General features: G+C 36.7%; 2 protein-coding genes across 2 annotated transcripts in view; both read right to left on the minus strand.

Moving 5' to 3' along the window:
- LOC145999341 (uncharacterized) overlaps nucleotides 1-14,002 on the minus strand; it is a 40,733-nt gene that overhangs the window by 21,626 nt on the left and 5,105 nt on the right. Inside the window, exon 2 of the mRNA XM_083136283.1 lies at nucleotides 11,398-11,557. Coding sequence (XP_082992409.1) covers nucleotides 11,398-11,475 — 78 coding nt within the window. The 5' untranslated portion in view covers nucleotides 11,476-11,557. The remainder of the gene's footprint in view (nucleotides 1-11,397; nucleotides 11,558-14,002) is intronic.
- LOC145999342 (uncharacterized) overlaps nucleotides 11,477-14,002 on the minus strand; it is a 269,638-nt gene continuing 267,112 nt past the window's right edge. Inside the window, exon 5 of the mRNA XM_083136284.1 lies at nucleotides 11,477-11,557. Coding sequence (XP_082992410.1) covers nucleotides 11,477-11,557 — 81 coding nt within the window. The remainder of the gene's footprint in view (nucleotides 11,558-14,002) is intronic.

A 14,002-nucleotide genomic window follows, 5' to 3' on the forward strand; every position in this document is an offset into this window, starting at 1 on the left:
TCCAAAGTGTTTACCAGTGGATTGAAAATTTCAAAAGCAGTAGAACAAGTGTGAAGGACGAGGAAAGAGCAGGTCGTCCAGCCACATCCACTACTGATGACAACATTGAGCAAGTCCGCGAGCTGGTTCTGAATAACCGAACAGTGACTGTTGATGAAGTGGCAAACCATATGCATGTTAGTCATGGTTCTGCATATGAAATTATCCATAACAGGCTCAACTTTCATAAAGTCTGTGCGAGATGGGTCCCTAAAGAACGCACTGACGAGAACAAGTGAAATCGTGTGAGAATCTGTCAGCAATTATTGGACTGACATGCTAACGAAGGTGAAGCCTTTATGAAACGAATCATCACTGGAGATGAAACATGGATCCATCACTTCGAACCTGAGAGCAAATGCCAGAGCATGGAATGGAAACACCCTGAATCTCCAGTGAAAAAAAAAGTCAGGCGTCAACACTCTGCAGAAAAAGTGATGCTCACACTTTTTTGGGACTCAGAAGGGGTAGTTATGTGGAAAAGGGGACAACAATAAACAGTGAACGATACAGTGATATGCTTTCGAACAAGTTGAAGCCTGCAATTCGAAGCAAACGATGAGGTAGATAGTCGAAAGGCATTCTTTTTGTTGCATGACAACGCACATCCCCTAACCGCCGCCAACAACACTCAAACTCTTCAGAATCTGGGCTTTGAGGTGTTAGAGCATACGGCACACAGTCCCGATCTCACCCCATTGGATTACCATCTGTTCGGTCCACTCAAGGATGCTTTAAGAGGCCGTCGATTCGACACAGACCAACAGGTGAAGGAAGCGGTGCATACGTAGCTTGTTGCTCAACTGAAAACCTTTTTTCCTCAGGGTATCGGAAAGCTTGTGGACCGTTGGACCAAGTGTATTGAAGTAAAGGGGGGACTTTGTTGGAAAATGATATCATTGTAAGTTTTCTATTGATGCTGTGAAAAAAAAAATGATTGCATTTACTTTTTGACTGACCTAATAGTATTAATATTCTCCAGTTTCTCCTTAAGTACTTGACACAGTGCCAAAAGGTTAAGATGCTTTGAGTCATTGTACTTCGTAAATAGTTCTTGAGCCACTGCAATGAACAAACTGAACAAGAAAAATATAACATAAAAGCAAACACACTAGCTTTCTGCTTTTCTTAAATAGAAGCAGTGGGTATTTGCTACTAGGCTATAGCCACTGACCTGCACTGAGGAGCTAGCAGAGTTAGATCAATCAATCTCACAACTCTAATTATTATCAATTCACAATATTTATTCTCTTGTTGAAGCCCCGGTCCATATGCAACACTGTTTTTCACGTGCTTCTCACAATCTGCAGACAAGGCTGCCCTAGCTGACTGTTCCTCCGCCTCACCAGTTCCAGGTAGAAAGAGCCGACGGAAGGGAAAGTGAACATTCCTGCCTCTATCTCCCTTGCACTCTGCTGCAATGGCTTAAAGGTCGTGGTTTCAAGTGCTCCAGTCTATCTCCTATAGAAACAGATAGGGGATTGGTTTCCCCTTGATTTCATTGTAAATCCTCTAAATAACTCGGGAAAAAAATTCTGCAGTACTTCTGTTCTCTGTATTTACACCACAACTTTAAAACATTGTACAATGTGTATGTATAAAATGGAATGTAGTTTTATTATTTATGAAATGGGAACATATTATGTGCAGACAAAAATGTTGTGCTTTCTTTATTTTTTTTTCAAATATGGAATATATAATAGTTAAATAACAAATATTTGCTCACTCTCTTTTTAGTAGTGTTTTACTTAAATGTACTACTCTCTTGGCCTCCAATTAAAACAATGGGGTAAGCTAAACAGTCAATAAATAAATGTTCTTATTGTTGTTGTAGGTTTGGTTTACTTTACTTCGCTTTTCTGACACATTTGGTTATTGCAAAAATGAGGATGAGTGATATATGATGGAACTGATTTAGGGACCTCACAAGAACAATCTAGGCCGGGAACCCGTGACGAGCATGCATTATTGTTCATGTGTGTTGTACTCTGCAGTGAATAATAAAATAATGTGGAATGAAAAATGTATTCCAAAACTCAAAAAGCCAAATGAATATTATTGAAGAAACTACAAAAATATGTTTATCCCCTTTTATATATTGACTTTTTGATACCTCGCATCACTTCTTCTAACTGTACAGATTTAATCGCAATAACTAGCTGATGTACTTATGGAAGTCGTGAGGGCAATCATAAACAGAGATCTCTCGATTCCTGATTTCACAGTGCCCTGCAGATGCACTGGGAGGAAATTATTTTTTAATTTATTTTTAGCATTTTTCATCCATCACATTACCTAACTTCTGCCATGACGATGAACGTTGATTAAATTAAACAGGTGAAGAGTGGTTACAAGAAACACTCAAGTACAGGCCAGGGCTTGAGCCTGGATCCTTCAGTAACGAGATCGTGAGGTGGAGAAATTAGGGAAATCAAGCAATGCAATATTTACGTATCCGAATGGTTAGTGCTTTCCTCTCATCTTTGTTGTAGGCCAACCTACGTGCTGGGGGGGGGGGTGCAAGTGGTCCTGGGTTAGCAACCAGTGGAGGCACATAGTGGTTTGGGTTTCACTTTAAACTGTAGGTCCAGTCCCGATTAGTCTTTATGTGCATAATGTGGACTTAAGAGACCAAATCAACCAACTATGGCAGAGTGGTTATCACAGTGTGCAATGACACCAGAAGTCCCGCGGTCGCACCCCGACCTGGGCACGGGTGTTCTTTGTCTTTGTCCCTTCACTAATTTTATTGTATCATCTTCACGATTAACCAAATGTGACCAAAAATCTATGCTCAGTAACAAAAATGAAATCATTGATTGATTGTTTGATTTGGTTCATTTTACTTCGCTTTCCTGCCACTTTTGGCTAATCGCGAAGATAGTAAGATAAAATTGATGAAGGGACATACACAAAGAACACCCATGGCCAAGATGGGATCTCTGGCTTACTAGTCAAATCAAATCATTTTTGATTCTCGAAAGGAGGTGGGAGTTACGTGTACTGTTTTTAGTAGTCATTGCTCATTTTATGTCTTTGACGTCTTCTTTTTAGGGATACTGACCGATAAAGGAGGGGGGCTATGACCCACACCAACCTGCCCTTGGGCAACTCACTGATTGCTACCCCAAGTATCAACGTCACCGCACGTCACTGGCTATAGCCTAAGGGTTGCTAGTCCAGGAAGAGGCCACACAAAAATGAGACGCTGAAGAGGCAGAAGTGACAAAGATGATTGATTATTGAAATTCATTACATTTGTAATAATTGCAAAGTAAATCAACATGTCAAGTCCTTTTACTTGCTTTTCCATGAAAAAAAGGTAGAGGGAAGGATTTCTAGCATTTAAATAACTTCCTTTTACAGTACTGCATTTTAACTCATTTTTTACTCAAGATGTGTGTATATTTTAAAGTTTAGAAATGTTTTTAATACAGAGCATGCAATTAATGGAAGTAATGATGATGATAATGTCGGCAGGGCCCAAAACAAAGAATAGCCTAGGGGCCTAAATTATATAAATACCCTCCTGAATAGTTGCCCTAACTGTGCATCATGGGTACTGATCGGAACACGGAATATCTATAGCATGTCGTTTACAGACGTTTTCAGAACTAAATGAGGATAATATCATAATAAATTAAAAACACATATATATATATCATATATTCATTTTACCCTCCTAGTTTGATAATAGTTCAATTTGGATAATTAATATTCCACCAAATTGTTGTCATACTGGTATTTCCACAAAATACTTTAGTTCTCTGAGATAGAGACAAGATTAGGCCTCTTCAATGCCGCTTGCAGGTGCAAAACCATTAGTTATATATCCCCATCACAGGCACGTACTGTATAGAGAACTATATTTCAGGATGGATCTGAGCCAAGTGTTTTACATGTGATAATAATAAAGTTTATAATTAACATGGTTGATGAGATCTAATAAGTGAATTAAGTTTTATATAAGAGTTTGCAAACAAAGTTACTAATCACATTTTTAGCAGTTTATAGATTTGTCGCGTGTTACTCACAAATCCAGAATATAAAAATAGGAAAGTTAAAAATTGTACTTACGTATGTGAGTATAGTGCTCTTATTGTAGAACGACGTTTCAGAGATTGACTATCTCTTTCCTCAGGTTCGTATAAAAACTAAGTACTTGGCATAGTACTGCGTCAAAAATGTAATATGAGGATTGTGGTTAAGGGTTGGTTAGGGTACATTTAAAATATTAAGTTTTTGCTATTAGAAGTATGTAAAAACCCAAGCCGTTCCCTAAAAAACACTTGTTCTGTAGACCTATTCCCAGGTAAAAAAGTTAAAAAAGGTAAAAAACTAAAAAACCTGCATAAATCACAATGCAACCTGTAGGTTTGGCCTTTCCTACCCAACTGTGCTTATCTATCAACATGAAGGTCAATTCTCAATGAATATTTCCCCTTCCCTAAATTTTCTCGTTTCCCCTTATTACGTCACAAATCCAACGTGAATTCACGTTCCTCTCTTGCAGCTTGCATAACTTCCGGAGTGACGTGGAAACCGATATTGGGTTCAATCTTCCAGGCTTTATCCCATTTTTTGAGGAATTTGATCCACCCTTCTTCCAAATTTCCTTCGTCCCTATTAAGATTATTCTTTCCCCCCCCTACAAATACTTGCTGTTTCATACACGTTTCTTCCTAATTTCCTCCCCTCTTTTCTGATTATCTCTTTTTTTGCGATTCTATGCCCACTTTCCAAAATGTGTTCTGAGAGACCCGTTTTGGGAACTTTTTCCCTTATGTCCTTTTCATGCTCGCTCCATCTTTTACCCATATTTCGACCCGTCTGTCCTATGTACTCCTTCCCGCATTGGCATTCTATTCGATAAACCCCCTTCTGTTTTTCTGGTATTTCCCTAGTTGTCTTTCCTTTCTTATAATCGGTGAAGTATTTTTCTACATTCTTTGGTGCTTTCATCCCGCAAACGATTCCAAAATCTCTCGTTATTTTTCCGATTTTTTCCGATACGGATTGATGGTAAGGGATGCCAACGTACTTTACCCTCCTATTTTCGATTTTTTCCGCTTCTTTTTGATCCCCTTCTTTCCTAATAATTTTCCGTGCTCTCTCCGCTATCTTATCCATTTCTCTATTTGTGTATCCGTTTTTTAATCCTGTTTTTCTTATCCACCGAATTTCGTTGTCTTTTTCTTTTCCATTATTGCATAGTCTACCGGCCCTAATAAAAAAGTTAAGGAATACGTTTTTCTTTGTTATTTCGAGGTGCGCCGATTCCTTGTTAATATATAAGTTCCCCGATAGGGGTTTATGATGCACTCCTTTTCTAATCCTATTCCCTTCTTTCAAGATACTAAGATCCAGGAAATTGATTTTTCCTTCGCTTAATTTTTCCCTAGTGAAGTTTATTCTTTCGTCTTGTTTTTCTAATTCTTCAAAAACCTTGTTCAGTGCTACCCCCTTTCCTATAATCAAGATATCATCAACGTATCTCCCATAATATTTAATACCCATTCCTGTTTTTTCCAAAGCTGCCTTCTCAATGAAGTGCATAAAAATGCTCGCTACAATACCCGAAATGGGGTTTCCCATCGCCAAGCCTTCTTTTTGTCTATAAATACTGTCATTGACATAGAAAAAGTTATATTCCGTTACAAGGTTATACCATCGTACATATTCCCAAGCAGTTAGGATGTCTATTCCTTTTTCTAACACCCACCTTAGTAAACAATCTCCCGCCCGCCCCCTCGGTACACTTGGGTATAAGTTAACATCATCAAAACTACTTACTGTATCCTCGTCATCAATTTCCAGATTTTCTATACATTCTTTAACTTCTACGGCATTCCTAACGCTATATTGGGTGTTTTCATTTATCTTCCTTATTCTTTTTACCAGCATTTTTGCTAGCCCATATCCCGGATGTTCGTATGTTGGTATAATAGGCCTAAGTGGTATGCCTTGTTTGTGTGTCTTAGGTATTCCAAAAGCAATTGGTATGTTGCCGACTTTAATTTCCTTAATAAGGATTTTCTTTTCGCTTGTGCCCAATGTAATGCTTGTCTCTACCCCTTTTTTGATCTCTCTTCTAATCTTATTAATAGGGTCTTTCTCTATTTTCACAAAATCGTTACCTTTAAAGCTATCTTCTAATTTTTGGTGATATTCCTCTCTGTCCATGATAACCATCTTGTTTTCTTTATCAGACCTAATTAGAAATACGTTATTCGCCTTCACCCATTTTCTTACATTTTTTAAATCGCGTCTTAGGTTTTCGTTTACTTTCTCTTTCCGTGTTCTATCTCCCCCTTTCATATTTGTTTCCTTTTTAATTTCCTTTTGCAAGTGTTGTTCTACAATATTACGTATCCTTTGTCTAACCTCAGTTTTATCCTCCCTTTCGTCAATAGTTGTTACGATCGTTTCTGCTGCTATTATGAATTCTTCTTTTCAAGTTTCTCTACCCCTATTGCAAATTTCTGCCCCTTGTTCATAATCCTAATCAACTCTTTAGGTGGTTCGTGGGTGGTTAAATTTAAAATGTTCTCATTATTTCCCCACTCCTCTGTTTTTTGTTTCTTATTCTCTAGATTATCCTTCCTATTCAATTTTAATTTCATCAATTTCCTCTCTATAGTATTACTATCCCTAAATTTGGCTTTTTCCACAGCTCTAAAGTGTCTCTCTTCAATGCGGATCCACGTCACTTCGTCTCGTTCCCCACTAACTTCCAAATGTAATCTATAGTATTCCTTATTAAGACGTTCGACTTGTCCATGTGCTTCCCTAATACATTTCCCTAGTATTTTAAACTGTATTTCTTGTTTTTGTTCAATCATGCCTACACTCAACGGTTTATACCCCCATTTTAAAAAGTTTGGTAAAACCCCCATTTTCCTGCATTGTTTTAAAAATCTAATCCTGATTAAACCCTTATTCAACTTAATCCTCTTATTTTCTAGTGCACGCACTTTTCTCCCCGTATCGGAGATCAATAGCATTTTATAGATTTGTCGCGTGTTACTCACAAATCCAGAATATAAAAATAGGAAAGTTAAAAATTGTACTTACGTATGTGAGTATAGTGCTCTTATTGTAGAACGACGTTTCAGAGATTGACTATCTCTTTCCTCAGGTTCGTATAAAAACTAAGTACTTGGCATAGTACTGCGTCAAAAATGTAATATGAGGATTGTGGTTAAGGGTTGGTTAGGGTACATTTAAAATATTAAGTTTTTGCAATTAGAAGTACGTAAAAACCCAAGCCGTTCCCTAAAAAAACTTGTTCTGTAGACCTACTCCCAGGTAAAAAAGTTAAAAAAGGTAAGAAACTAAAAAAACTGCATAAATCACAATGCAACCTGCAGGTTTGGCCTTTCCTACCCAACTGTGCTTATCTATCAACATGAAGGTCAATTCTCAACGAATATTTCCCCTTCCCTAAATTTTCTCGTTTCCCCTTATTACGTCACAAATCCAACGTGAATTCACGTTCCTCTCTTGCAGCTTGCATAACTTCCGGAGTGACGTGGAAACCGATATTGGGTTCAATCTTCCAGGCTTTATCCCAAGTGTTCGAGATTTTTTTTTCCATTCTCCTCTCAACTCGTAGCTCAACAACATCCAACCACCACAATTCACTGCTATGTACTGAACGAAGATGATCAATTTGTTTTCTCATTCCTTTCACCTTGAACATTTTGGCACCTAAGAAGTTCATAAGGTGAGGTAAACGATGCATCAACAGATGCCGACAATGAAAGTTAAAAGTAGCTTACATCCATGTGTAAAACCTACCTATTTTTCGATGGACTGACTCACTCAAGAACACGAGGACTACAGTATTCCCATGCTTCTTTCTCTATTCTTGTACCTAATCATAATATACAATGCGTATTCCTTAATTAACTGTGTATTTGGAAATAGAAATACTGAGATAGAGTAAAACACCACATTCAGAACAGAATTCTGCGTAATTTCAAACAGAGTTCTCAAACAATTTATGAAATTTCAATCACATAAATAATATAGCGTTACAAAATGAAATTGGGACATGCCTATGATAAAAGTTGCCTGTGCAAATTGCACTGTGCCATTAAGTCACATTTAGGGGATGTGGGGGGGGGGGTACGGCACCAGACATTCTCGATCTTTGACACTTTAGACATGATGTGATCAGCAACCATTCTCCAGAAACCTTTACTTCCAGGATCTATTTATTTGAGGCTGGGTGAATCCCAGAGGTGCTTTGTGTATGGACAAGACCAGAAAATTTCTTACCTCAGATCACCCAACCTAGGAATCAAACCTGGATCTCCCTTGTGGCAGTCAGATGTCCTATCTACTAGACCACGACAGCACCAAACATGCACTATGGTTTCTACAAAAACATGAATGGGCAGAGACGTGAATAGATAGGCAGAATACTTGAAATAATACAGAAGACAGTCAGCATGTTCCAATGGAGCAATCGAATATAACAGTGGTTAATAATTTTTTGGTTCATTTTGTCCATGCTGTATCAGATTATTTCATGGTGTTCCAAGTCAGAAAATGCAAAACAGTAATTGCCTTTACAGTGAAACTTAGAATAAATATTCCTCAGGGTGCAGTAGCTAAAAAGCTTAAAATGTTGGGAGAAAAAATAAGATCGAGGAACTTAAAAATGGGGTTCCACTGTGTGTTATCTGATTTTGTTGTGTAAAATATACAAATTAGTTATGGAAGATCTACTGGGACTGGTTATTAAAATATAAAATGCAGTGTTTTAATTTTTTAAACAAAGGTTTCCATCAGGAATGTTGTAAAAAAACTACATTTGTCCTACAAATTAGCCTTTCAATAAGCGAACTCATTATGAATGTGCGACTTACTCACAATAGCAATATAACACATATTTTTAAAATATTTAAAAAATATTCAAAAAACACAAAAAAATGGTACTTAACAGTTGGGCTGAAAAGTTCGTAGGCTAACATAGTAAAAAATATTTTTTTGACAAAATTCGATTCTATTATTCAATATAGTTGCCTTTGAGGGTGATACAACGATTATAGCGGTCATACAATTTTTCGATGCCATTTTTATAGTACGATTTCTCTTTAGCCTCAAAATAGGCCTCAGTTTCGGCGATTACCTCTTCATCAGTGCTAAATTTCTTTCCAGCGAGCATTCTTTTAAGGTCTGCAAACAGGAAAAAGTCACTGGGGGCCAGATCTGGAGAATATGGTGGATGGGGAAGCAATTCGTAGTCTAATTCATTTTGCCATCGTTTTCATTGATTTGTGACACGGTGCATTGTCTTGATGAAACAGCACTTTTTTCTTCTTTAAATGGGGCCATTTTTTCGTGATTTCATCCTTTAAACGCTCCAACAACGCTATGTAATAATCTCAGCTATCTCGATAAACTTTACTTTACGATCATTTAAAATTATTTTGTGGACTTTTTTGATGTTTTCGTCGGTAACAGCCTCTTTGGGGCGTCCACTGCGTGCATCGTCTTCGATGCTCATTTCGCCTCGTTTAAATTTAGCAAACCACTTCTCAACGGTTGATTTTCCTGGTGCAGAGTCCGAATAATGTTTATCAAGCCAAGCCTTGGCTTCAACAGTATTTTTTTTCGCCAAAAAGCAATGCTTTATTAACACACGAAATTCTTTTTTTATCCATTTTTTCACAATAACAAAAGCTGCTTCACTCACAATGCTATATCTCACGAACTAATTATCCGGCAGCTGTGAAATTTATACACGTATCTTTTGAAGGTTAGTACTAAGTAAAAATCACATGGATTTAATTCTAGTAACGCCATCTATGAGTCAGCCTACGAACTTTTCAGCCCAACTGTTACGTTTTGGGAGTATGTTATTTACACAACAACATTTCGAGAATCTACTGTTCTCTTCTTCAGGTCTAAAACTTCGATCATGAAAAACTTTCCATAGCCACGTCAAGATATTTTAAAAACCAGGAATAAGGATGTGGGTTTGATATGGGTTAGACAGGAATTTAAAATCTATGCCTAAAACTGATGTTGCCTTCAAATTCTGTCACAAATTAAGTCCCTGAAGTTAAAAGACCCTTTCCTTCTAAAACACGTATTTCAACATTGAACAATTTAAAATATCTTGACATGGCTATGGGAAGTTTTTCGTAGCCAAAGTTTTGGACCTGAAGAAGAGAACAGTAGATTCTCGAAAAGTTGTTGTGTAAATAACATACTCACAAAATCATTTTATTGTTCTTTTGAATATTTTTTTAATTTTTTTAAAAATACGTGTTATATTAGCCTTTCAACTCCTCATTGTACAAAGTTACAGATGAACGCTCACTTTAGAAAATTGAAAACTTGAATGTGGTGTTTTTATTATCCACTGTAGGTGTGGCCTTAATTATCATCATTTTATTATCAAAAATGTAGGGTAAAATATAATGAATTAATTTTTTTTAAGCATGGCAATATCTTGTTCTAGTTACATATATTCCATTCCTCATGCATTTTGAAAGAGTTTTACAATGAAGTCCACGCCACACACACATATGAAAATACAACAGAATAGAGTAGAATGAAATACAATTTTATTCACAAGAACCCTAATCCTTACGTATTCCTTTCACAGTGGTTCTTCAAGAAGCATACATGATTTCATTATTAGTAACAGCAGGTGCAAAAATAATACTTCCTATACCTTAAAAATACATCTATTACCACACCAAGAGCAAATAAGATTTGACAATAAGGATGTCGAATCAACCCTTCCAAATAGAAATCTGTATCATACATCGTTGGAAAGGGTAGGAGTCAAGCATTCCAGAAATGTATGATTTAAGGTGAGGAAACAATTGGAAGTGTAAAAATTTCATAAAAATTGCCCCCTCCCTCTGATTCCGGGCTCCCCCCTGGGGTAATTGACCTACGCCCCCTACCACTATCGCGGCCCAGCCTTTCTCTAAAGATATCCTTTAAAGGCATGTTAGGACCTGCGCAACAAAGAAATACGAATGAAAACATGATTTTAAAAAAGTTCAATCCTAGTGAAAATTCATATATATATCTACGTTGAAAACCAAAGTTCGACCTGGCAATACCGTGTGTTTAAAACTAACATGGATTAGGTTAAAGGAAACAATCTATGGTGAGTAATGTAGTAGTAATTTCTTTATTATTTCATAGAAGTGTTACTTCTAATTAAGAAATGGACAGTGGCAAATCGTAGTGTGAAATACGTACTATTAGCGAATATTTCTTTCTTTTACTTTCAAACGGTAAAACCCAAGGGACAATTGTGCAGTCTAGCCGGATCGACTATTTGTTAGTATTACAATATATTCAAGTAAAAAAAATTAACTTTACCTCAAAGCCCGTCCCCCCTATCTGCTTCTCTTGTGCAGATGACAGGTATTCATTGAGGTTTTCCGATTCAGAAGACATGTTATGGAAGTCCTGCAAGATTCTCTGGCTTGTCTATGCACGGATAGCACACGAACTTTGGCAAACTGTCATCCTCTGAAACCTAGAATGAAGAAAACTGAAATCATAAGACGGATAGGATTGGGACATGGGTATTAAGACACTGGGTAGTATTGGGTAAATACTGGGTATTTATTCAAACTTTAGTCACCTACCAAGAGCCGCCATAGCTCAGTTCAAAGAGCATCTGGCTATCACTCTGAAGACCTAGGTGCATTTCCCGGCAGGAGATCTGCACTAGGAAATTTTCCAGTCATTTCCCTGTTTCTGCATGGCTCCGAGGATCACCAAGCCTCATATAAATGGTTACCTGGGGGCAATCCTGGAGGGTAAAGGCATTCAGGCAGGAAACTGATCGCCATCAACACTTTGGCCACAATCAAGAATATGTGGAGCTTTATACATCCCCATCACCCCATGTGCATTTCTCTATTTTAGTTATGTACCTCAAAGGTAGATATTTATTACAAATTAAATGTTCCCGTATATATTTTGTATTGAGACAAAAATATAAACATTCCTCTTAGCAATTGTTACAGTTCAACATCTTGATTCCCTACCAAACTTGCAAAAATTTGTTGTAAACTGAATTTTTAAATTATACAAAGCTGTGTATATTTCTATTCCTATTATATTTTGGTCATTCCCGTATTATATATTGCATGTCGTCACATTCCCAGATACATTCACATCTCTTACTCAGTATGGCCACTACAGGACCATGATAAAATTCAAGTATAATTCCTGGTAAAGTAAATTCAAGGGTATAAGCAGATGTTTTCTCTATTTCAACCTTACAAATTACCACCTCTCAATTCCCCAAACAAATATATTAACATTATAAAGGGTCTGTGATTACAATGTATCCACAAAATACTGATTCAATTAAATGACATACGTACACACACACACACACACATCTATCTCTACATAATATTTAATTTCATGTGCGGAGTGGTTTACATTTGCCATATCACTAGTTCATGCTCGAAATACATATATCTACAAACAAAAGTCACAGATGTTAAGGAATACATTAATCTACAAAAATAATTGTTAATTGTATAAGAATTTCAAATCCAAATTTTAAATGTTTGAAATTAATTTGTTGTACTGCCAGTGGTACTCTAAAATTTGGTAGTGTGTGCTGCAGGTCGATATTTTAAATAGTTAAAATGACACTTTATTAAATTGTAAATGAATGTGGCATGCATCCAAGACTGATTGCAGGTTAATATACAATATTATACTCTTGAAAATAAAAAGATGAAGCATTTTCAAGCTCATAAAAGTTTCAAGCAATGAGGGAGCATTTTTCTTATGTGATCAAATTCATCAGTGACATAGTTGAGATGTTTAAAACTCTTGGACCAACAGAATGAAGAATGTATGATAGAACAGGGTGTAATGCCCTGAACATTACACTGCGATTCTTTGTTATTTAGTTAAAATATAGTATTTGTGCGTTTTCAATTTGTCAAACATTTATGATGCCATAGACAACTAGTGTCAGATAGAAAATAAACTAACCTTGATGTGCCAGGACCTGGCAACATGTAAGAAACTAACAGATTTATCAACAAGCAAGAAATACCGTAGCAACTAAAAAATATAGTGGAAAAGATGTCTTGAAAAATTGTAATATGTGATTTAAAGTTCATTTAATTGCTCTTAAGTGTGAGTTTCCAAGAATAAACCTTGTATAAAGATGAAACAGTGAGCTTTGTTTTCCACGCCTTGTAATTGATAAGAGTCTTGTGACAATGACATGTGGAGCGACGGGTAAATTCCTGAACTTAGTGAAAGGTACGTAACAAGAGGTTCCCAAACTTTTTCATTTCATGGGGTCCTTATGTTTCAAAATTTTTCTGCGGCACCCAAGTCAGAATGTAAGCCTAACCAGTACTTGCAATGCTCAGTTAGTGCAGTTACGTTACTTGCCTTATGTTAAAAAATAAACACATATATCAAATTCACAAACATTTTACATGTAAAAAGTACAGCAACTGTTCGATGTCTGCCGAACAGATTTCTTCATTTTTACAGAAGAAACTACTTACGGAAATCACTTTCTGTAGCATTGTTAAAGTTTGTGAAGGTGTTTTCTCTCATCGTGTAATTTGTTTGAGTGCATTTTTTTTTTTTTTTTAGAAATATCTCTCCAACAAGCAATTGCCGTTCCTTTCATTTGCTTCCTCTACCTGAATCGGATGTTGTGTGCGTTTGATGATGTAACCCCTTCATAGTTTCCAACCAGGCAGTGGTGTTGCAAGAAGATGACGTGTCCTTCCTGACATTATTACGACCCCCAATTTTAACTATGATTTCCTAATGTAACCTAACCTTACCCTGCATGGTGCTATCTGTGAACGTTTTTTGGGACTATCCGTGAATGGTTTGTGGGGCTACCTATGCAAGAAGATGACATTACTACGACCCCAAATTTTAACTGTTTGCCTAACCTAACCTTACCGTGCATTGTTCATGG

The sequence above is a fragment of the Lepisma saccharinum genome, chromosome 15, assembly GCF_977018435.1.
Source record: "Lepisma saccharinum chromosome 15, izLepSacc3.1, whole genome shotgun sequence".
In the NCBI taxonomy this organism is placed as follows: Eukaryota; Metazoa; Arthropoda; class Insecta; order Zygentoma; family Lepismatidae; genus Lepisma; species Lepisma saccharinum.